The sequence below is a fragment of the Onychostruthus taczanowskii genome, unplaced genomic scaffold, assembly GCF_017590055.1.
Source record: "Onychostruthus taczanowskii isolate IOZ18803 unplaced genomic scaffold, ASM1759005v1 scaffold12, whole genome shotgun sequence".
Lineage (NCBI taxonomy): Eukaryota > Metazoa > Chordata > Aves > Passeriformes > Passeridae > Onychostruthus > Onychostruthus taczanowskii.
This window is the reverse complement of record NW_024498351.1, coordinates 15,228,627-15,251,021: the sequence shown is the minus strand read 5'-3', so window position 1 is coordinate 15,251,021 and position 22,395 is coordinate 15,228,627. Positions and strand designations below refer to the sequence as shown.

Here is a 22,395-nt window from a genome sequence, read left to right as displayed (position 1 = left end):
GGTTTTTTCAACTCCTTTAAGGCATGGGGGTGAGGAAGTTCACTTTTAACTACCACCCAAGTAGTGTTTAGATATTACTAGCATACTTCAGGACAATGCTCTTACATCACCTGTCAGAGACCTGCTGGGATTCGTCTATTGGCTCTGTGCCATGCATGCTTATGGTTTTGTTTTGTTTTTGTTTTTTTTTTTTAATTATCTATCAACTTTTTATTGAAAGCTTTTGCCTTCAGGCTTTTGAGGTAGTGGCTCAAGTCCAAGAACTTTGGTGCTGTGCCTAAACCCATGTTTGGCCACATGCACACACAAATCCTGCTTAAGGAAGAGCAAAGTTTACACCCCAGAGAATACCAGTCATGTTTCAGCTCTCTACAGATGGATTATAATAAAGATTCCATCACATTTACAGTTCCTGTTCCCTGAAATGTTAATATCCCCTCCTCTCAAAGGATCCTTCTGCCATTTCAAGGCTGATAGAGAGACCATTTTAAATGATAAAGACCATATCAGGATGCTTGACAAAACCTATTATCAAAAACGGAGTATACACCATAATTAAATCATACCCAAAAACTGACTCCCAAGTATAGTCACAAAGACAAGAGTTTAATGTTGGCAAAAAAGAAAAGTTTAAGTTAGTGGTATTTTCTTCCTTGCAATAACATACTGGTCATATGAAAGTCACCGGAGAGGTCTGCTTATAGCTCGGAAGACTTTTACAGTTACAGCTGAATTCAAAACCCTAACTCCAAACGCATGATGTTAACACAAAAACTGAAAATGTAAAACCTGGGATAAAGAACAAACTCAGTTGTTAAGATGCTAGCAGAGATACGAGGCCTTTCAACCCCTTTACCATAACATAAGAAGTTCTTCAGTATCTTTCCCACCACCATTATTTCAGGATTCACAAGGTTCTTTAAAATACGAATGGGGTAAATTGAAACCAAGCGCCCTCTGCTTGTAATGTCTTCTGTGAAAGGTCTGAAGCCACCCTGTTTCAATTATTTGGTTATTCAGTGCAGAAAGTTAAAGATCACAGAAGGTATAACAGTTTTTAATATTAATATTATAGATTAAAAATTATTGCATAGTCTTATGCATTTCCTAAGACAATGTTCTGTGGAAATGAAACATTTTAATATAAAAGGATCAACTCTTTAAAACAAATTGTTTTCACTACCTCGATCTCCTATCTTTTTTTGATTTGTCAGTACATTTGTCCATTGTTTTCTCATTGTCTCCTCTGCACTTGGGGCAATACCACTTCCCCTTTGGTTTGTACGTGAGTCCAACACACGAAAAGTGGAACCACTCAATAGGGCACTGTTCGTTGTCACATCCTATCATTTCGCCATAAGACACTTGGTTGCATAAGCAGTAAGTTGGTTCATTGGGATCGATTGCAAATTCTACAGGTGAAACTTCTCTCTCCTGTTTGGCTTTGGAGCGTTTTTTCTTCTTGGAAGATTTTGATCTTTTCTCTTTAGGCGGCTGGTCGTCGCAGTCGTCGATACCATTCGCTATGTGGCACAGGTCGCGGCTTTCGCTGGTTCGCTGGCGACGAGGTCTTCGGGAAGATCTCTCTGGCTGGCAGGACTCCATCTTGGCCTTTTCTAGAGGCTTTTCGTTCTCAGACAGATCTTGAAAGCACTGAGAGTGTGTTTCCATTTGACGGGCTCTGTTCTCTACCAGTTCTAGCATCTGAGTAACTATTTGAATTTTTTCATCTCCAAGTTCTTGACTGTTGATTAATGCACGCTGAAGATGCTGCTGCAAGCGTTTCTTCTGAACAGGATCGTTTTCAGACTTGTATTTTTCATAGACGTCATCTATTTCTTTTAACGCTTCTATAAAATAAAAATAATCATAGGAATAATTACACAAGATGGAACATGCTCAAGAAAACAAATATATTTCTAACTGATAAGAAATAGTACAAATCTTAACTGTAGTATACCCTAGTGGGTTAGATTGAATATATCATTCAAGTGCATGTGGTCATCAAATCAGTGTTTAAGGTAACAATCTGTTGAAAGAAAATATTCTCATGTTCTAAGAAAGAGCAAGCTAATTTTAGCCATTGGAAAAAGAAAGGGTAACACAAGAGAGGGGACACAATAGCTGTTGAGGCATGGATCATCCAGATCCTCCTTCCATCTGAAACAGAAGGAGTTTCTCTTAAGAATTCTTACCACAATAATTCCAAAACTCGGCCAGCAAACCAAAGCAATCGCTTATTTTATCACATGAAGGATCCTGAAATTCATAGAATTGTCATGTATCATGATATATAACACTGCAGAATTAGTTTATCCAGGTCTTCTGCCTTCCCCTCTTATTCATCTCAAGGTTTGGCATTACATTTTCAAGTAGACATAGTTATAAAAAGGAATATGACAACTGAAGTTATATAATAGCAAATTTACAATCAGAATGAAAAACAACTTACACCCCTCAGAACACTTTCCCTATTGCCAAAACAAATTACAGCAAGCTGCATTTTAAATCAGGGTTGAACTTTTCAGAATAGGCGACCTTCTCTTTAGTGCATCATAGGATATTTTTAAGCAACTAGTAAATGAGTGGCTCACAGTTTTCCCAAGCTTTCCCTCTTCCACGTCACACAAAATAACTGCATGAGTTGCTGTGAATCTTTCACTAAATTTAGTTCTAAGAAGCAAGTTGAATGAACCCAAATAGGAGATCAAAAATGTCTTATAAACCAGTCTTAGTCTATACTCTGCTGTTCTTTATTGCTGGATTTTAAAATTACTTTTTCCAAGCCAAATGTTACAATAGATCTACACATAAAGCACAGAGAAACTCCTAACAGGGAAGAAAATAATTAGAAGAGCTGACAGTGAAACTTGATGTACGGTGTTAGGTACAGTATTGGTTCAGTCAGAACTTAGGATTTTATTTGAACAGGAAAGGGAGTTTATAAATGGTACTAAATGATTTACTTCTAAAGCAGAAGTTATGCATTACAATCTACCTCTTCCGGAAGACCTGCATTTAAATAATTTGCTTTCATTTTAAAAGAATTTGTCTGTACTGTTGTGAAATTATTTAAGCTTGTTAACATCATTCCTAGTGATTTTTTTTCCTGTTGATATCTTAGAACAGTAGTTTAAGCATGAACAACTGCTTTTTACTACAAATTCTGAAACCTGTATGACAACAGGAGCCCACTGCATTTTGTTCTGTTCCAGACTTTCACTAAGGTGAGATAAAAATCACTTCTCTGACCTGTCCAGTAACTTAACCTGTATTTTCTGTATTTTAATATCAGCATTCCAGCTACCTTTTAAACCATAAGCTTTGTGTCCATGTGCCTTCAGCTGCATCACTTGCCTGTTGCCCTGACAAGAGAAATAAAATTTTAAAAAAATCTTACTGTTGGCTCCTGAAAAGCATGGAGTAGGGTACTTTATACACTGTTGAACAAGAAAGTGTGGTTGTACAATACTGTACTCTGGTTATGCTTATCTCCCACCCAGATTTCTTTTTTTGGAGGCAGGAGTGTAGGTACAGATAGATTAGATAGATTTCCTATATTGGGAATGCCCTACCCAGAACCATTCACAAACAGTAGCTCCTTCCTGCTGTGACAGAGAATAACATTCACCCTACATCGGTTACTGCCCGGATGCAGCCTGGGAAGATATGCTGAACTTTACATGGATTAACATCCACTAAAGAGAGCAAAGAAGTTTTGGACTGACAGAGATGGAAGTTTACCAAACTTCTTGTAAATCTCCAAAGATTAGACAAGGCATTCATACACCCTAATACACAGCTCTGAAACCTCTGTTTAAAAAAAAAAAAAAAACCAAAACAAAACCCAAAAACCCACAAACAAAAAACTGCAACCCAAACCAGGGCCAAGTGTTCATTACAGATAATCTGATTAAGTTTGGTGGAGCTAATAAAAGCTAAAATTATTTGTTTTCTAAGCACAAGAAGTGACTTTTTCCCTCCTCCACAGACCATCATTACCTTTTAAATTAGCTGAAATAATACAGCATTGCTTTTACGTTTTGAAGATTTTTTGTTGTTGCCTTTTTTATTTTTTTAACAATTGAAGGCTTTGGTTAAAACTAGCAATAAATTGCTTATATGACCCAGTACTGGCTAGGTAAATACACAGCAATAAACAGTCTAATGAAAATATTTAATCTATTTAATTGTGAGGATTGCTGGCTAGCCACCATGGATCAGGAGGTAAAGAGCCAGCCTTGACTAGGAATTCTAAATGCTGCAGGCAAGTCTATGCCATTTAAACTTTAAAATCCCAGGCAACTTACAAAAGCCTGTTCTTATGTGTTTTCTCGGGTAATTAGAAAGATAATTGAAAGAATCCCTTCACAACAGCTGCCTCCTGAGGTGGTCCTTCAACGTCTAAGAGGCCCTGACGGTCCCCATGGTCCCCTCCTGCCCAGGCCGGAGGAGGGAGATGCGGCTCCAGTGCCGACTCCTCGGGATCAAATTCCTGCCTCCTGGCAGGGGCCGGCTGGCACTGCCCGCCACCGCTGTGCCCCGCAAACACCGCGGGGCGCAAGGTCTTGAATCGGCACTGAACTTGCCTCCCGAAGGAGCCTCTGGATGAGGTTTTGGGCAACTTCCCGCTCCACAGCCTCCCTCCACGACCCAAGGGAACGCTGCTGGCGCTTTCTGGATCCCCGCCCCCACCGTGCGTGCGGTCTACCGTGGGACGGGCGCTGGGCTCCGCCGGGACACCGCCCCCCGGCTCCGCACGGCGGGAGGAGCTGCGGGGAGGCCGATTTCCGGACCCCACCTCCAGCGGCAGCGCCGCCGGTTCGGGCGGCAGGGCTGCCCGGCGGGGCGGAAGCGACCCCACACGGCGGAGCCGGGGCCTAGCGCCGGGCAGCGCGGCCCCGCCGGCCCCGAGGCGGGGCGGCCTTCCCCGGCACCGACCGGCCGCCGGGAGCCCCGTGCCCCCGCAAGCTCAGCCCCGCGGGGCCCCAGCAGGGTTTCACTCCGGCTCCGGCTCCTCCGCGCCGGGCGCATGTGCTGGAGGCCGTCCCCTTTCCCCTCTTTCCCCGCCGCCCGGTGCCCCGCGGCGGCGCCCACCTTGGCACTGCGTGTCCATCTCCCGCAGCAGCGAGGCGTTGCGCTGGATGTCCAGCGGCAGAGACTCCACGCACTCCAGGTAGTCCTGCACGTAGAGCGAGAGCAGCCGGGCCCGCTCCCCGCCCGGCGCCGCCGGCCCCGCCACCAGCTGTGGCCCCGCCAGCATCATCCCCCCGCGCCAGCAGCACATCCGCCGCCGCCGCGCCGCCCGCACCGGGCGCGGGGTCCTTGCGGCGGCCCCGCTCCCTTCTCCGTCTTCTTCTCCTCCTCCTCCTCCTGCCGCCGCCCCGTTGCCCTGGGGCGGCCGCGCCCGGGGGGCGGTGGGCGGTGGGCGCTGGCCGGGCCGGGCCGGGCGGGTGTGACCGCCCCGCCGCGGGGTCCCGCGGGTCGCGCGCCCCTTCCCGCGGTACCGCCGCCGGAGCAAAACCCCCGCTCGGCGCCCCCGCCCCTACCCGCAGCGCGCATGCGCGAGGCCCTGCCCTTATAAGGCGCGGCCGGCGGCGCTGCCAGGGGTTCGCATTCTCCCGCCTTCCCCAGGCGCGCGCTCCCATTGGCCCGGCGCGCGGCGAGGGGCGGGAGCGCGCGCGGGGGGCGGAGCCTCCCATAAAGGCGCCCGGCGGCTGCGGCGCTTCCGCGCCCCGCGGAGCCGCCACGGCGAGGGCATCGCTGCTCCTGCCCGCGGTACGAGCCGCCTGATCTGTCTTAACTTAAAGAAGAGCACAGAGGATTTGGGGTGAGCTATTAGTTAGGGAGGCTGAGTTACATGTTTATCCTGAGAAATCATTTCAAGAGTATTTTAAATAAGGTATCAACGAATTTTGGCCTTTTAAACGCCACTCGCCAAATAGCAAATCTCAAAAATTTGACAGAGTAGCCTGTCTTTCCCATGCCCGTTGCAGAATTTGTATCAAATCTTGGCCACAACAATTATAGTAGGAACCAAAAGTTAAATTATACTTTTTAACTATATACTAAAATGTTGAGATTTCATCTCCACTTCTCTTTGAGACATTTTTCAGGTCTTTACTACATGAATAATAATTGGTAAGCATGAGGAAAAGAAAATTATTTTGTCGAGTCTTGAAACACCCTGAGAAGACCTGCATATTTTGCATTGTTTCCTATATATTTTAGGCATCAAAAAAGATATCTGGGGTAAATGCATATGGTAAATGTAACAAAAAAACAACCAAACAAAAAGCAATCAGAGATGACTGATTTAGGGATAAAATTGAAGAGAAGAAGTGAATTCAAATCCCCAGACTCCCTTCTGTCTTCCATTCCTACCTCTAGTTGAGCAGGCAGCACTAACAGAGTACCCACACTAATCTTGTAGGTAGCATTTCAGAATGGCATGATCCGGAGTAGTGGTGAAGCAGCAGCACAGTTGCACAGAGAAGTTGCATCATCTCCATCCTTGGATATTTTTCGAGCCTCCCTGGATGAGGCCTGACACAACCTGATCCGGCTGTGAAGCTGGCTCTGCTTTGGTGGCCCCCCCAAGGTTCCCATCCCGACTCCTTTTTCCTGGGATTCTGTCCCTATGTGGCCCGCGCCAAATAGCTCCGTGGCTACTCCTACAGGAAAATGAGTGTCTCACATGATGTCAGTCTGCAAGTGTTATTTTCTTAAGACCCTAGTTCACAGAACTATTTAAACATTCCTAACTTCCAAGTCTCGCAGCTGCTAGGCAGGTGTTCTACATGGCAGGCATTTTTATAAGTCTGCGTCCAAGCTGTTGAGTAATTGTAGCTGCAATCAGTCAGCTTTGCCCAAGTTAGCAATGTGTTGGCAAGGTCATAAAAATGAATGAAAACAAAGTTGTGGATAGTACTTTCAAAACATCCTTTACTATACTGATGTCACTGGCCAAAAAACCAGGAAGTCTGTAATTCTGTGTTCGTGTTCTTAAGAGTGCACCTTCATCTTAAAATGAGCAGTTTGAATTTACAGTGTAACACCTGTAAAACCAGCTGCCTTGCTACTTGTCTCCTTTTTGCACTAATAGATTTAGAAAGTGGCAATAACCTGGTTACCTTGGCTTCCATGGGCACTAACTCACTGAGACTTTACTGTGTAGCATTCATTGCTGTCACTTCTGAGTAACTGAAGCCTGAATTTTTGTATACAGTATTAACAGATAACACTGTACAGGAAAAAGCACTACCTGTATGCCAGTGAAAAGGACCTGGATAAATATAATTGATACAATATTCTTGAGAAAGGTGTTGGTTCTTTTGAGGGGTTGTGTTTCTGCTTATAGTAAGTTTGAATGGGTGTAACATTCTGCCATCTCATGAAGAAATAGAGCTAAGAAATAAGAGATTCCCCTACAGAGCAGAAAAAAATAAAGCAAAAATGTTCATTCTAAATTAACATGTTATTTTAAATTAAATGTTAATTACTATTAAGTATTAATTTAAACCAAACATTTTGGCTTTTTTTTTTTTTTTCACAAGAAACTGTGCATGCACTATCAGTAAAGAAATAGCCAAGAAAATAATTCATAACATTTGTTACAGGTGGTTTCTGTGCTAAAAGCTTGCTGTTTGTCACTATGGGGGAAACCATATCTAAGGTACAGAAGACATTAGCTAATGACTTCTAAATTTAAGTGTTGTCTGCTGCTTTCAAACACTAAAATAAAAATTTAAATTTTGGGGTACCTTAATAACACAGCAGTGGCACTAGACCAGATTTCTCTAGGAAAAAAGAAGACTTAGCTTGCTGCATGTTTGAAGCCTCAGGGGAAAAGAAAGCAAGAAGAGCCGATTGAATTCTCTGCTTTGCTCATGCCTCAGAATGGCTAGGAGCAAGCACAGGAGAATTTTGATGTATTGGGCTCAAGTTTGCAGGTTGATTGATAGCTCTGAGAACCAACGGTGTCCCTTCTTTCACTGTCTGTATGTGACAATAATCTGGAGATAGGAACAGGCATGGTAGAGCAAAACCTGGCTAATTGTAGAGATGGACAGGCAGAGTGATCACACCAACCCTCTCTGCTAAGTGGGAAACTGTCAGCTTGAGGCTGACATACACAGGGATGTGATATTAGGGTGTACTGCATCAAACATATCTCAGTAGTTGTCTAAAAGTGTAAGCAATACAAAGAGCTCCTATATCCAGTTTATTTAGATTTATTTATACATCTGTAAACTAATACCAGTTTTCAGGGAGAATAGATCCCAACTGTTTTTGTTTCTTTACAACTACCAGTATAGGTTTTTAAAGTTCCAACCAGAGTATTCCCCTTCTTTTTGTGAAAGATGATCTTATTATATTACAGATTTTACTATGATAAAAATATTCCCAGAGATTCCAACACCTACCCTATTTTCTGCCAATATGCAATAAAATAAAATCTCTTCCTGAATCTGACTTAGTAACCAGTTGACTTGTATTAACATGGGAAAGAGGGCAGCCACACTATCCTGCTCAATTTTTTCTTTAAGCAAAGATGGGTTCTGCTAATTTCACCATGAGCAGACTGAAAAGGGGACTAAAAAGTGCAGACTAAGTTTACTCTATGCTTTGTTTTGTAATAACTGTTTGTTTATTTATTTATTACGGTTCTTCACATTCAGTTTCCATACTCTAATACCACAGCAAAAAGTTATGAGAAGTTGGTAGGCCCAAGGCAGGACATGTTGAGAAATCCACTTATATATGACTTCAAGGTTTTCATCAGAGCATACTGATACATTGTCACTTTGTTTTGAGTAGAACCACACTGTTCCTTTTTGAGGCTATAAGCTCTTTTTGGAATACCCTCTGGAAATCAGTACAAGCTGGACACCACCAGCTTCTCACAGGTGCTATGGAACATGCTTGGCTGGCATAGGAGCTGCAGCTCCTCAGAGGAGGGGAATATTGCTGATCAGCTGAGGGGCAGCATCTGGCCACTGCAATGATAGCACCACATGGATCATTCCCTGTCATTTACAACATGGATCTGTCCACTTGTGTCTCAAGTAACACTTCCCTATATTTCTCTCCAGGAACTGCTTTCAGACAGTAACTCCTCTTCCTTAGCTACTGTTATAAAGCAGAAATGATCTGTGGACTTGGTTTCCAGCTCTAGAACCAATCACCACATGAAAAACCTCAGGAGGTGTGCAAATGATGTTTAGGGAAGCCAAGTTAGAAATGGTAACAAGGTATCCTTACTGCATTTACAGCCATCTTTCTTGTCTCACCTCAGCCCTGAAACCTGACCCTCTTTCATTCTAATAAGTGGAAGAATCCACATGAATTTAAGGGAAAAGAACCAAGACCCTTTTGCACACAATAAAGAAAGGATTTTTGTGTGTTCCTACCTGAGGTACCCACTGACATGGATGCTGCATTTCTGTGATTTTGTTTCTCAGCACGTCACGTGAAAAACACATTCTTACTTCTTCCTTTTCTGAAGAACATATTTACACTTTGTAATCAAGATTATTAAATGAGGGTGGGCAGCACACCTGCAGAAAGTTTAAGAAAAGAAAGTAGGTGATAGTTTAAGACATTCATAATATTCATATGCAGATGTTCATTTTTCTGTCCAGCTCAGGAAATAAAGGTGGGAGTCATCCAGCTAAATATGTGGAATGAGAATCTTAGGATAAATAGGTCTTGCTCTAAAAATGTCTCCATTGACTGTAAGGGGAGCCCAGGTCTCTTGTGACAGAAGTCACTGAAATGAATTCCACTCTGTATGTGAAAATGGGGTAATTACATGCCTATGATTACCATTTATGAATTTCAGAGTTCCCCTGAAAACTTGGAGAGAGTTTTGGCATATGTCATTAAAACTCTGCAACAACCGTGAGGAAGCCTCATTTTATTTCCCTCCTAGTGTGGATTTTTTTCTCCTTTGGAATCCACTTATCCTCACCTAGTAAAAGTGATTAATTTCTAGTGCAACTGAAAAGTAACCACAAATAGCACCAGAGAGTAATACAGCACCTCTAGCACCTGTAGCAACAAATCACCCACATTAGGGCAAATTTTTCAGTGCCATCACTTACTCCAAGTTACCAAAAAGTGGTATTATCCTTTACTAGTAGGATATGACCAATGTACAGGGTTTTTTTCCCAAGAACAGACAGAGTTTACATTTGCTTTATTACTCAGTTGTAATTTGAGAAAAAATAATGATTAAACAAGATTAATAAATTCCTACCTCTCAAACATCTTCCCCAAAATAATGAGAAATGTGGCATTTATGCTAAACTAAAGGAGGCTTTAGGCTGGAAGACTGCTGTCAAATATAGGCAGCATCTGACTGAACATAGAACTTAGCTGCAGTTAAAATCACAAAATAACAGAACAGGTGAGGCTGGAAGAGACCACAGGGAGTCACCTGGTCCAATTTCCCTACTCAGGCTGGGTCCCCTAGCACACATTGCACAGGTTGTCCAGACAGCTTTTGAACCTCCCTGGAGATTGAGACTCCATAACTTCTCTGGGCAATCTGTTCCAGTGTTTGGTTACCTGCACAGTAAAGAAGTCCTTCCTCGTATTCAGGTGGAACTTCCTATATATCCATTTCTGCACATTGCCTCTTGTCCTATTTCTTGGTAACACCTGGCAGAGCCTGGCTCCATCCTCTTGACACCCTCCCTTTGGACACTGATAAGACATTGATAAGATCCTCTCTCAGCTGTCTCTTCTCCAGGCTAGATACCAGAAGACTTGAAATGTAAAATGTAAAACATCAGAGGATTTTTTAAAAGCCATTGGTTAGATCAGTTTTCTTACTAGTGACAAAATATCTTTTGCCCAATGTGATTCATCTCTACATTCATATTGAGAAGAAGTCCTTTTGCACTTGGGCTTAACAGTTGATGTTACTTGACCACCAGTGGCAATGAAAACTTTAAAGGGCTGCAGAATCACATGTTGGAGCTGAACAATGCTTTTTCAGTTGCAGGAATGTTACTAGAGGAGGAAGATACACAGCTGGTAACCACTGTAACTCAATATTCCATTACCTTAGGAACAGGCAGTAGTGCTCAGAAATTATCATGCACCATTTCCATAATTAGCCTACAACATATCTGAAACTGTTACCAGGTATCAACATAAAACCTGTTTTCCTAAATGCTCATCTGTGAGTTAATCACAGACTAGAAACTGATGCATCCTGACAGCAGATTTAATGACATCATTTTCTTAAAAATGCTTAACTTACCTAATGACAGTGTCTTTGCTGTGGCAGTGGCAACTAACAGAACCATCTAGAAGGCACATATACAAACACAATTTAATTGTTGTTACCTGGACAAAGAGCATGGCATATTATACATTATGCAAAAACATTGCAAAAATTAAAATCTAGCTGAAAGAAACACTTAAAAAATACAGATATTCCTTTTATTTTCTCTGTATTTCGCAACTTACAAGCTCGGGGACGGATTTGCCCAGTGAAAGAGAGACAGCATCAAAATTCTTTCAATGTCTGCTTTTTTCCCTCAGTCTCTGGACCACTAGACCATGTCATGTCAGCTTAGTTTAACCTATAGGCTAGAGAAGTTTGATGTTTGACATATTCTCTCCTGCTAACAAATTTGAAAACCAACATTTGCCATAACCTACAAGTGAGACCATTTTGTTCATACATGCACAGAACCAGTTCAAGTCATTAAGGTGCTATGGTGCAATTTTAGGGCCAAAAAAGAAAAAACAAGCACGCATCAGTCACTGCAAAAGCTTCAGCTTGTCTCCACAAGTTTGACTTTGGTCTTTAGCCTGTATAGCAGGTGCTTCATACAGCTTTAGATATATCCTTTTAGTAGATGAAACTGGGACACTGAGATTTCATCACAGTTTTTTGGCCAAAAAAACAAGACTTCATAGAGCTGTGCCCCAGTTTAGTTGTTTCTTTGGGGATGGGTTCTTTGATAGTGTTTTAATTTGAAATCTTTCTTTCCCCACATACATATAGGTGATCACATGCAGGATCACAGGAGAAAAGAAAGGCATTGGAGTAGTTCAAGTGGCTATGACAGCAACCAAAGTAACAGCTCAAGCCAGGTGGTTTCTTGTGCACCCTTTCAGGGCTCTCATGTGAGGCAGTCAGAGCTGCCACCGCCAGCTCTGCAGAGGTGCTCTCTGCTCTGCACGCTGGTCTGGTGGGGGCTCTGACATGGCTGGAAAGAGGTCACCATGAGGATATTGCTGGAAGACGAACAGCAGGTGTAGGAAACCAACAGGGTTTACAAACTGTACTGTGTCTGCATATAGGCCATGTCTCAGGCTCAGCCAAAGAGAAATAGACACCATTTAGCAGACCTGGGCTCACTACAGGAACTTCAAAAATACCAAGATGGAATGAACCGGAAGGAAGCATTGTCTCTAGGACACTTGGGAGCTTTTAGGGTAAAGTAACAAAGATAATTTGGGTAAGGTAATAAAAATTTATTTTGGGTCTGAGATGCCCGAATTTTATGTCATTTTGGGGATCTCTGCCGGTGCTCTTCTGTCATGTTTTATACCCAGACATGACTGTAGTGCAGCAGGGGACTTTATTCCACAGTGGAACATGATGATGTGCTATTTACTTGACATACTAAAGGCGAAAGCGGCACTGCCTATGAAATTAATTCAGTTTATCAGCAGGGCAGCAGCATCTTGGCGAGTTAGTACCTGGGAGTTTAAGCATGAGAATCTAATTAAAGTGAGCAAATAACACTGGTGGCATGCACTGGCGTTCTCTGCAGAGAAGGTGGAGCAGGGGATCCCGGGGGTAGGTATGCCCCGCACAGCACAGCCTGGGCAAGCGGCCGCTGTGGTGGAAGAGTGTGGCTTGTGTCAGCGTTTGTGCCGACGCTCAGACACCCACCGAGCCCTCCCGTGCCGCTGCGCCACCAACTTCTGCGGGTGCGAGTGCCCACGGCAGAGTACTTCCACCTGGCCTCTTGCTCCTTCCTGGAGCAGGGAAGGAGGGAAAGCCTTTTCAGGCAGGTGAGTGCTCCGCCCGAAGCGCCTCCCCAATAGAATGTGCTCAGATTGGACAACAGGAGGCATTTCTTCGCAGAAAGGATTGCCAAGCATTGGAGCAGGCTGCGCAGGGAGCTGGTGGAGTCACCGTCCCTAGAGGTTTTTAAGGAAAGACTGGACGCGGCACTTGGTGCCGTGGTCTGGTTGACAAGATGGTGTTCGGTCAACGGCTGGACTCGATGATCTCAAGTCTTTTCCAACTTTAATAATGCTGCGCGCCAGGAGGCACCTGAAGCCCAGCGGGTATGAGCAGCATGGGGCCGCGGGCCCGCTTGTCCTGCACGCCTCTGGCGGTGAAGCAGCGGGTCCCCCACACCCTTCTGCCCACGCAAGGCACCAGCCCGCCCTGAGGCATCCGCTGCAGCCCCCGCGCGGCAAAAGAGGATGGCCTGAGAGTGAGCCCCGTTCTGTTGGCGCGCTTGCCGCGCTACCTGCGTGTCTGTGGCCGTGACGAGAGCCCGCCCCGCGCTCATCCGCTCGGCCCGCGGGCGTCTCGGCGGCAGTGTGTGAGGCGGCGGCGGGCGGGGGCGCGGCAGCGCCCGGCACTCTCTGCCTGCGGTCCGGGGACTTTCCCCTAGGCGGGCGCGGGGCCCATGAGGAACGGAAGTCCTCCGTGCGTGGCCTAGCGAGCAGGTCTTCAGAACATCCCAGCATTCTCAGCTGCCAATGCCCGTATATAAACCGCGGCAGGCAGGACAACTTCGAGGGCAGGGTGAGCTTTTTTTTTTTTTTTTTTTTTTTGTTTTACATTGTGTTTGCCTCCCTGTTGGTCTCCCCAGGCGATGCACAGCGGTCAGATGGCCTGGCCGTCCCCCGAAGGACGCTACGGCCGCGGAAAGCCACCGCGGAGGAACGGAGCGACGCCGGGAACGCGCTATGCAAATAGAGCGCCTCGGCCCCGCCCGAGCCGGGCGGGCGCGCCGGCCCCCCCTTGTGGCCACAGCCCGAGCGGCCGCAGGCTGCAGCGGGGAGCGGCGGCACGGCCCGCGCGGGTCCGCAGCGGCAGCGGCCAGCAGCAGCCAGCGGGCGGCTGTCCGCAAGGACCCTGCCCTACGGGCTTAGGCTGAACTAGCAGTGCCCAGAGGAAACGGGAGCCACTCTCCGATGGCTGCGATTTCCCGTACTTCCGTAGAAAAAACGGGGTCAGTTTTCCTTTCGGTTGGTTGGTTTGCCGTGTCCCCCTGAGACAACTCTGCACACCGACACTCTAAGTGCAGGTGTTCTCCCTGGCCCGTCAGCGGGGTCTGACAGCTAAAGACCAGCATCCCAGTCCCCAGAGACCAGGACAGTACCTGGAGGAGAGACACAGGATTTTAGAACTGACAGGACTGCATAAACAGCTCTTGCCACAGCCACTTCTTTCAATTTCTTTCTTCCTCTAGGGCTAATGAAATGTTAATAAATTCTCATTCAAATACTCGAATAGTGCTTATTCACTTGTATGTGAATCCGTGTGTTTAGCTGCTTTCCATGCAGAATGTGAAATAAAAATAACACGCTTCAGCTTTCAGTTTCTGTTAAGAGTAGCTACAGACTTGTTCTTTAATGATTCACAACCAAACATCAAAGAGGAATAACATTCAAAATTTTTTAAAAAGTAATTCTAAGTCAGGTCTTTTAAAAAAAGGCATCTAGCACCTCAGCCTTTTAACACAGTTGCCCTAACAGCCCCTTGAGGTCAGTGAATACTGAGAGCTTTGCTTTACAGACGAGAAACACGGGTTTTCACATTACAGCATGTGCTGCAATTCTGAACCAGAGATCCGGAGATGACCGAACTAACAGCAGAGGGCACAGGATGCAACTCCCGGCTCACAAGCACAGTCCTTACCTGTGTCTACCTGAACAGGGTAAGGACTTGAAAACAGATCTCACACTTCCCATCTTGACTACCACAGCTCCTAACCACAGCACGGAGCTTGCCCTGCGCTGGAAGCAGACACCAATTCGTGCACCAAGACGCAATTTAGCACACTGCATTCCGAACGCCAGGTGGTGCTCCAGGAATGCCAAGGGGGAACTCCTGAGAAATCTAACTAGGGCGAAGGGCGACCGAGGGCACAGAAGCACAGGGGTCAGGAGGAAGTTCTCAACCAGCCATCGGGAAGTGCGAGCGCCTTGCAGGCTTCTGGTGCTATGGACTGGACAGCCACTGCTGTTCAAAAGCACACAGGGCACAGCGTAAACGCCACTGTGGTTTAGTCCCAAAACTTACAAAAGAACTGAAAGTGGACGGACGCATGTACTACTGAGATCCCAGAAACTCCTATTCATTCCTTTAGCACTTGATCAATGGATCTGTCAGTCAAGTGTAAGGACACCACTAAATGATGCTAACTACTGTAATAGGACAAGATTAATTCAAAATAGCACTGAAGACATTATGTTTTTACAATTACATGTCATTATCCAATATACCAAAACATGCAGTTTGTGCAGGTATTTCAGCAACATTGAAAATAAAAGGTAATCTCCCACTTTGCCTCAAACTATTCTGTACAGGGAGTAAAAATGTAGCAAAGGAAGGGCTTGATTAGAATGAATGCTTTACAGTATGCTTGCTGCCTCCAGCAGACAGCAACATTTTCATTTTGCTTACCTTGGTGTTACAAAAGTTGAAATTCATATTCTACAGGTCCCCTCTATTACTTTTACAGTATTTCAGCTACACATCTAAAGAAACCAACTAATTCTTGTGGGATTACACCTTGAAGTTACTCAATGTAAAGCTTTACTGAAGGTGTTGCAATGTTATTGAAATGGCTGGAATACTTAGTAGCCAAAACCAAAATACTATAGATGCTTATCACAGAGGTTTTATTGTTTTAGTAGCAGTCAAAATATACTTAGTATAGAGATCCATGTTCATTTGGGAAAAAAAGTACCAAACAAAACTGTAAATGATACTTCACCATATAAATTAAATCTCCTTACAGTTTTGGTGGCCGAAATAGCTGTGACTTGACTGCTAATTGCTAATTTGCCAATGTGATATTAAAAGGGCTCTAACCTGATAGCATAATGTTAAATGGGATCAGGACTTCACTTATATTGCAAGTGTTATGAAAACATCCCATAAAAATAGTCAACCAACTACTTTCTCTCCTAGTATGAGCAACAGTGAACATTATGAGCAACAAGCCTGAAACACATATTTCAAATTTGATTGAAATTTTTAAACAACTTTCAATTATTCAAGTATTATGGTCCCTATGTACACACTTCTACGAGCCTAGAAAAGATATGGTAGACAATTGAGCACACTACCATCAAATTGTAAGAATTACAAAAACGTCAGGTTTTAAACAGCAAATTGTACCTTAATATTTAATTAAAAATAGAAGAGTTAGGTAGACTATTTTGCAAATACAACAGCACACTAGCGTGCTGTATATTAAGGCAATACCTTTAAATGCGCACTTGTCATCTCTAACAAGTTTTATACAATTGCTACCAAGTGAAAGAACTATCATTGTCTTGCAAAACTGAGAAAGAAATACAAAATATCTGGAAGCCTACATTTTCAAAGTACAAAATTAACCTTCAGTCCTTGTGTTGAAATACTATACAGAGTACAAACAGTGATTCTCCCCTACAAGATCTCACGAGGATTTCTTAAAGCTGGAGGCAAATTTGAAGGTTTTGACTCTTCATCCAGAAGCACCAAATCTTCAATTTCACTACCTTTGTATTTTCTTTTACATATCTTCACAATAACTTTCTTCTTGAGGAATAATTTCAAAGCTTCTCTTGAAGCCACTGCTTTGGCATTTTCCATACTTTTACCACAGCCAGTACCCAAGTAGACAGACTTGCACCTCAGTTCGCAAACGATATTTTCTAGAGAGCTTTTATTTTGAGGCAAGTCTGCAAGTTCCTTCAGGGGAACAAAAGCAACATCTAACGTAGCTTTTACAGACTGAATAGATGAATTTAGAAGTTCTGCATGATTTACATTAGGACTGAAGCCTCCAACAGCAACCAGTTTCCAGGCTACAGCTTTGTAGAGTCTGTTGAAAAAAGGCTGTCTTTCCTTTGCATCTTCGCTGGTTAGGGGTTTGCACAAAGCCTTCGCAGGGCTTTCAGCTGCCTGCGAGCCACTCTTGGAGGCCAGCAGGGAAGCACCTGCCTGAGCTCCACCCCGGGAGGGCCCCTGCTGAGCTCCGCTCCGAGCGGCCAGCAGCGAAGCCGCCACCTGAGCGCTGCTCTTGGAAGCGAGCAGCGAGGAGCCCGGCTGCGCACCACTCCGAGCGGCCAGCAGCGAGGCGGCCACCTCCGCGCTGCTCTTAGAGGCCAGCAGCGGGGAGCCCACCTTAGCCGGGCCTTTGGAAGCCAGCAGCAGCGAGGTGCCCACCTGAGCAGCGCTCTTGGAGGCCAGAAGCAGCGAGCTGCTCATCTGAGCACCGTTCTTGGACACCGGTGCTGGGGCACCCACCTGGGTTTTGGAAGACAGCAATGCAGCACTTGTTTGGGGGGTGCTCTTGGTGGTCACTGGCACCGCTGCTGCCTGTGGGGTGCTCTTGGTGGTCACTGGCACTGCTGCTGCCACCGCTGCTGCCTGTGGGGTGCTCTTGGAGGTTGATGGCACTGCTGCTGCCACCGCTGCTGCCTGTGGGGTGCTCTTGGCAGCTGGTGGCACTGCTGCCTCCACTGCTGCTGCCTGAGGGGTGCCCTCGGCAGCCAGTGGTGCTACACTTACTGTAGTTTTCTTTTCGGGTGATGGCACACTTTCACACTTGCTTTCCTTAGGTGGGCTTGAGCAAGGCTTCTTTCCTGGCTCTTTTTCAGATGAAGGTGGCTTTTGCTCAGCAGTACTCTCAGCATTAGCAGGTTTTCCTTCTGTTTCTCTGTCTAAGACTATGACCATTTCTTGATCTGAACTGCAAGTTGACTGGGAAGTTTCTGGATCTTTGCTAGTACCTTTTTCCTGCTTTTTGGGCAAGATGCTCTCTGTTTCCTTCACTCCTTCTGCCTTCGTTGTTTTCACATCCTTTCCAACATCCTTAGAGTCTCTGCTTTTCTCCACAGCTTGTCTCTTGCAGGGCTCCTCTACCCCTTCTGCAAAACAGGTAAAATATGTGATCCTCTTTGATTTCTGCACTATCAAATAACCATGTAGAGAAAAATCAACTAAAACCTTCTAGCAATATTCTCTGTGAATTTAAAGGGTATATATTAGCAATACACCTTGAACCGTCATTTCAAGTATTAACCCACTATTTCAGAATTTTGAGGTTTTTTGGATAAAATCCGGACAATACTCATGCGAGATTTCAGATGTTGGTTTGGACCCAAGTATATATTTCTATTCTTGAAGTCCAAACCAAAACTGGCCAACATACATTAAATGGGTTATCTGATCTAAAAATAAAGGAAGCTTATTTTGTCTACTAATATCACAAAATATCTTTAAAACATTAGTCTGAGAATTACTTTAAGAAACTCAGTTTTCTTACACAGCAACAACATCTGACTGGCAACAAAGGCAAAGTAACAAGAACATATTTAAGCTGGAGCACAGCAGCCCATATTACAACACACAAGTTATCAGATTAAAGTGCACCAGCTGCAGAAATTCAAAACAACCACTCTACATTACCAAATGACTATGTACGCATTATGTGCATTTTAGAGACATTATATTAGAAAAAGAATAGCAGAGAGAGGAGACTAATAGCGGGAGTTTAAAAAGTAAATTATTTTGACTACTTTCTAAGCCCGAGGCAAACCGAGAACATTCAGAAACAAGCATTTTCTAGACTCCTATGTATTGTCACAGCTATGATCTGCTAACCATTGCTACTTGATATGCCTCTTTTCTTCACCTTGGCAACCAGTTCGTCTCTCGTGGTGCGGACAGGCGCGTTGGTCACTTGGATGCCTTCGGCCATTTCCATCGCCCTCTCCATGACCTGCGGCGGGTACCTGGAGGGGCGACAAGAGCAAACGAGGGAAGGGGCCTCGTCAGACGGCCGCGCCGCGCCGTCCCGCCGTCCCCCGGCGCGTCCCGCTGAACTCACCGGCATCCCAGGAAGACGTGGTTGGCCCACACCATGGAGAGGGACACCAGCCGCTGCAGCTGGGCGCTGCCCGCCGCCGGCAGCTCCCCCACGTTGCGCAGCAGGAACTCCCGGCGGTACCGCCAGTGGTGCTCAGGCTCGCAGGCCCCGCGCAGCGTGTCCGCCCAGGCCGCCTCCTCCGCCGTCCGCCCCAGGGGCTCGCCCGCCGCCGCCTTCCCCGCCATCGCCGCCCCGCGGAAACACCCACCCCGCTGCTTCCGCCCGGCGCGCCGTGAGCTCACATCCGCGTGGGCCGGGCCGGGCGGGAAGGGAAGCGAAGCGGGCGGGTTGGGCCTTGAACCGGAACCGGCTGTGGCCCGTCGGACCCGCGCGTCCCCGGGAGCCGGCGGAAAGAGGGGCCCTCTGGGCTTGGCTACCGGCTCTACTTTGTGATGATGAAAGCGTGAACAAAAGTTCTGCTTTACGGGTTGGTTTCTTCCAAGCTTGCTGAGGTCGGAGTTCGTGGGGGACCAGTTGGTGTTTTACCTCAGAATCACGGAATCCCTTAGGCTGTAAAAGTCCTCTGAAATCATGGACTCCAACCTCTGACCGAACACCGCTTTGTTACTTAGACCACGGCATAAGTGCCATGTCCATCTTCTTTTATACATCTCCCAGGGATGGTGACTCCTCCACCTCCCTGGGCAGCCTGTTCCAATGCTTCACAACCTTTTCTGTGAAGAGATTCCTCCTAATGTTCAACCTAAACCTCCCCTGATTCAGCTTAAGACTGTGTCTTTTAATCCTGTCACTGGTTGCCTGGGAGAAGAGGCTGATCCCCATCTGGCTACAGCCTCCTTTCAGGTAACTGTAGGAGACATAGGTAGTTGTTGGAGCCATAAGGTTTCCCCTGAGCTTCTGTTCTTCTAAACAACCCCTGCTCCTTCAGCCGCCTCTTGTGCTCCAGACCTTTCATCAGCTTCATTTCACTTCTGTGGCCTTGCTCCATCACCTCAATGTCCTTCCTGCATTGAGTGGCCATAACTGGACACAGCAGTTGAGGTGTGGCTTCACCAGTGCTGAGTACAAAAGGGCAATCCTTTCCCTATTCCTGCTGGCTGCACTGCTTCTGGACCAGGCCAGAATGCCGCTGGTCTTCTTGGCCACCTGAGCAAACTGTTGGCTATGTGCTGCTGATTCATGTTCCACCAGTACCCTCAGATCATCTTCCACTGGTGAAAGGAAAAGGACCTTCAGGTCCTTTCCCCCTTTCCTCCTCAGTGTTGTCCATACAATCGGATTTGTTACCTCGTGTGCAACAGGATAGTAATTGCATACTCAAGAGAAACAATGATTATTTCAGAGTTGCACAAGCCTGGGTGCTCAGTGGTATTCCACAAATCAAGTATGCTCCTCTGGACTTTCTGTGCCGTTATTGCTACACGGAAGTTTGGAGTTAGTTACTTTCCAAGGGTAGCCCCTCTGTTATGGTTGGTTAGTAATTTCCATACAAGTTGTGTAACCCCAGCTAACTTTTATCCAGTGCTCTGGGGAGGGGTCTTCACCTGGGCAGGGGTATTTTGACCTATAGGCATGAATTTTAATATTATATGAGGATAGTTTAGGTGTAGGATATGTGGACCTTGAGTACTTGCCAAGTTAGCAATGTGTACATGGATGTACAAAGGATGCTAGCTGCTGCCTGTTCCCCTGATTAGGTGTCCTTTCCTGCTGGCTTGCACCAAAGACTTATCCTGACTTAAAATAATATTGACATATTCCAAGTTTTACAACATTGGCATGTGACAAAAAGGTAGTGACAAGGACATTGGTTGTTGTAGCATTTTTGAAGAAGCATTAAATGAGGACTGCTGGCACAAAGGGTTCAGCTAATTACTCTTGCAGCTCTGTAGGTTGTTTTTAGTTTGCAAAATATTACTCCAGAATTTGATCCAAGACCATCTGAACAATTCTCTGTGAAAAAGTAATAAGCACACTGTGAAAATATCACAAGCTTCAGTCTGCCAAGACAGGGCTTGCTGAATTAGTGCAAAAGAGGAAAGAATTTTGAATTCCAAAGGGCTGTCCCTGGGGAGCTGTATTGATTTTTCCTCCTGAATTAAAAGTCCGGGTTTGCTTAAGTTTTCAGTTTTTAACACCTAACATGTCATCTTGAACTGAACTACAGGATAGATTGTATTGAAGGAAGGAGTATTTCTCCTTAATGACTTAGAGGTCTTATTTTGTGGAAATGATTATGTAGTGGTTTAACTAAGAGTACCTCTACAGAGCAAAAACTAAGGGATTAAGGAAATGAACTCAGAAAAGAAAAAGAAGTCCAATGCACTTTTGCTCTTTATCCATTGTTAGAATTGAAATGTTTTTCCTTGCTTTCCTGGTTAGGCCACACAATGTTATCTTGTGCATTGGCAAGAATAGTTCAGTGACAGGGAGCAAGGGAACAGTAATGAAAAGGATGGGGCTGACAGGAAGAGAAGGGCAGAAAATTTGTACCCTCTCTGCTGTGGGTGTCTTGGAGGAATGGATTTGTTACAAAACAGTGTCAGAAAGTTTAGAAACTGTGGTCACCACATTGGTTTTCAGGCATTAGTTGTATCAGTCCCACGCGTGGTTATCTTGCAATATAGGCTCAAATACAGAAAGGGCATGATCTGTCACATGAGGGTTTCTGCTTAGAGGTGAGGTGGGCCTGTCTCCTAGACCTCTGAGTCTGTGAACCACAGTTCTTGACTTCATGGTCCATACAGACCTTAGAAGGGAAGGGTAAATGGAATCCTTGGCAAACATAGGTCTAAGTTTGCACCTCAGCCAAGATCATCCATTCTGCCAGCCTGTTTGTTTATGCTCTTCAGTGAACCAGTTTGCTTTCTAATGAAGCTGGTTGAGATCTGCCCCTCAGAGACAGCAGGAATTCAACCAAGCCTGAGCGGCTGCAGCAGAATTGTCCGTACTCTTGCAGAGGAAGAGGAGAAAGCAGTGCAGGCAAGAATGTCCCATCCTCTTCCAACAAGCATCTGAGTTGCCAAGTGGACTAAGGACTAGTCCATGTTGAGCTGCTCATACACTAGTCAAGAGTGGGAGCTGGGGAGGGTTAGATTCCACAGGATGGTGATAGGAACATTCATACACTCAGAGGGATCTCCAGAAGTCATATTCTGGTGTTGCTGGGTTAATGACAGCCAAACCACAGAGACAGGACTCCACACCTCAGGGCTTTGTGAGTGCTTCCACTCATCCCGTGTGCATAAGATTGTATGGACTCACCTGTGAGTTCTGGGCTCCTACAATAGAATTG

The 22,395-nt window shown here is 45.4% G+C and overlaps 2 protein-coding genes across 3 annotated transcripts; both read right to left on the bottom strand.

Annotated features, from left to right (window-relative positions):
* Positions 1–587: 587 nt before the first annotated feature.
* Positions 588–5,648, bottom strand: ING2 (inhibitor of growth family member 2). Its single transcript, XM_041395831.1, is given in 3 exon segments — positions 588–1,850; positions 5,098–5,428; positions 5,430–5,648. Coding segments are annotated over 3 exon segments (1,221 nt in total). The 3' UTR covers positions 588–1,179.
* Positions 5,649–15,880: 10,232 nt separating this feature from the next.
* On the bottom strand, positions 15,881–19,352 carry LOC121331391 (CDKN2A interacting protein). Of its 2 annotated transcripts, none has more exons than XM_041395764.1 (3): positions 19,101–19,352; positions 18,875–19,005; positions 15,881–18,138 (listed from the first exon to the last, which is right to left on the bottom strand). In XM_041395764.1, exons 1-3 carry the CDS (start codon positions 19,322–19,324, stop codon positions 16,673–16,675), a joined length of 1,821 nt encoding a protein of 606 aa, XP_041251698.1. In that variant the 5' UTR covers positions 19,325–19,352; the 3' UTR covers positions 15,881–16,672. The 2 variants fall into 2 exon arrangements, with proteins under 2 accessions (XP_041251698.1, XP_041251699.1); XM_041395765.1 differs by having other exon boundaries at positions 18,906–19,005; positions 19,101–19,242.
* Positions 19,353–22,395: the final 3,043 nt, after the last annotated feature.

Coding starts and splice junctions, on each gene's coding strand:
- LOC121331391 (XM_041395764.1), bottom strand. CDS start 19,324: ATGGCGGGGAAGGCGGCGGCGGGCGAGCCCCTGGGGCGGACGGCGGAG. Junction 19,006..19,100: donor CACGTCTTCCTGGGATGCCG/GTGAGTTCAGCG, acceptor TCGCCCCTCCAG/GTACCCGCCGCAGGTCATGG. Junction 18,139..18,874: donor AGGCATATCAAGTAGCAATG/GTTAGCAGATCA, acceptor CCTGTTTTGCAG/AAGGGGTAGAGGAGCCCTGC.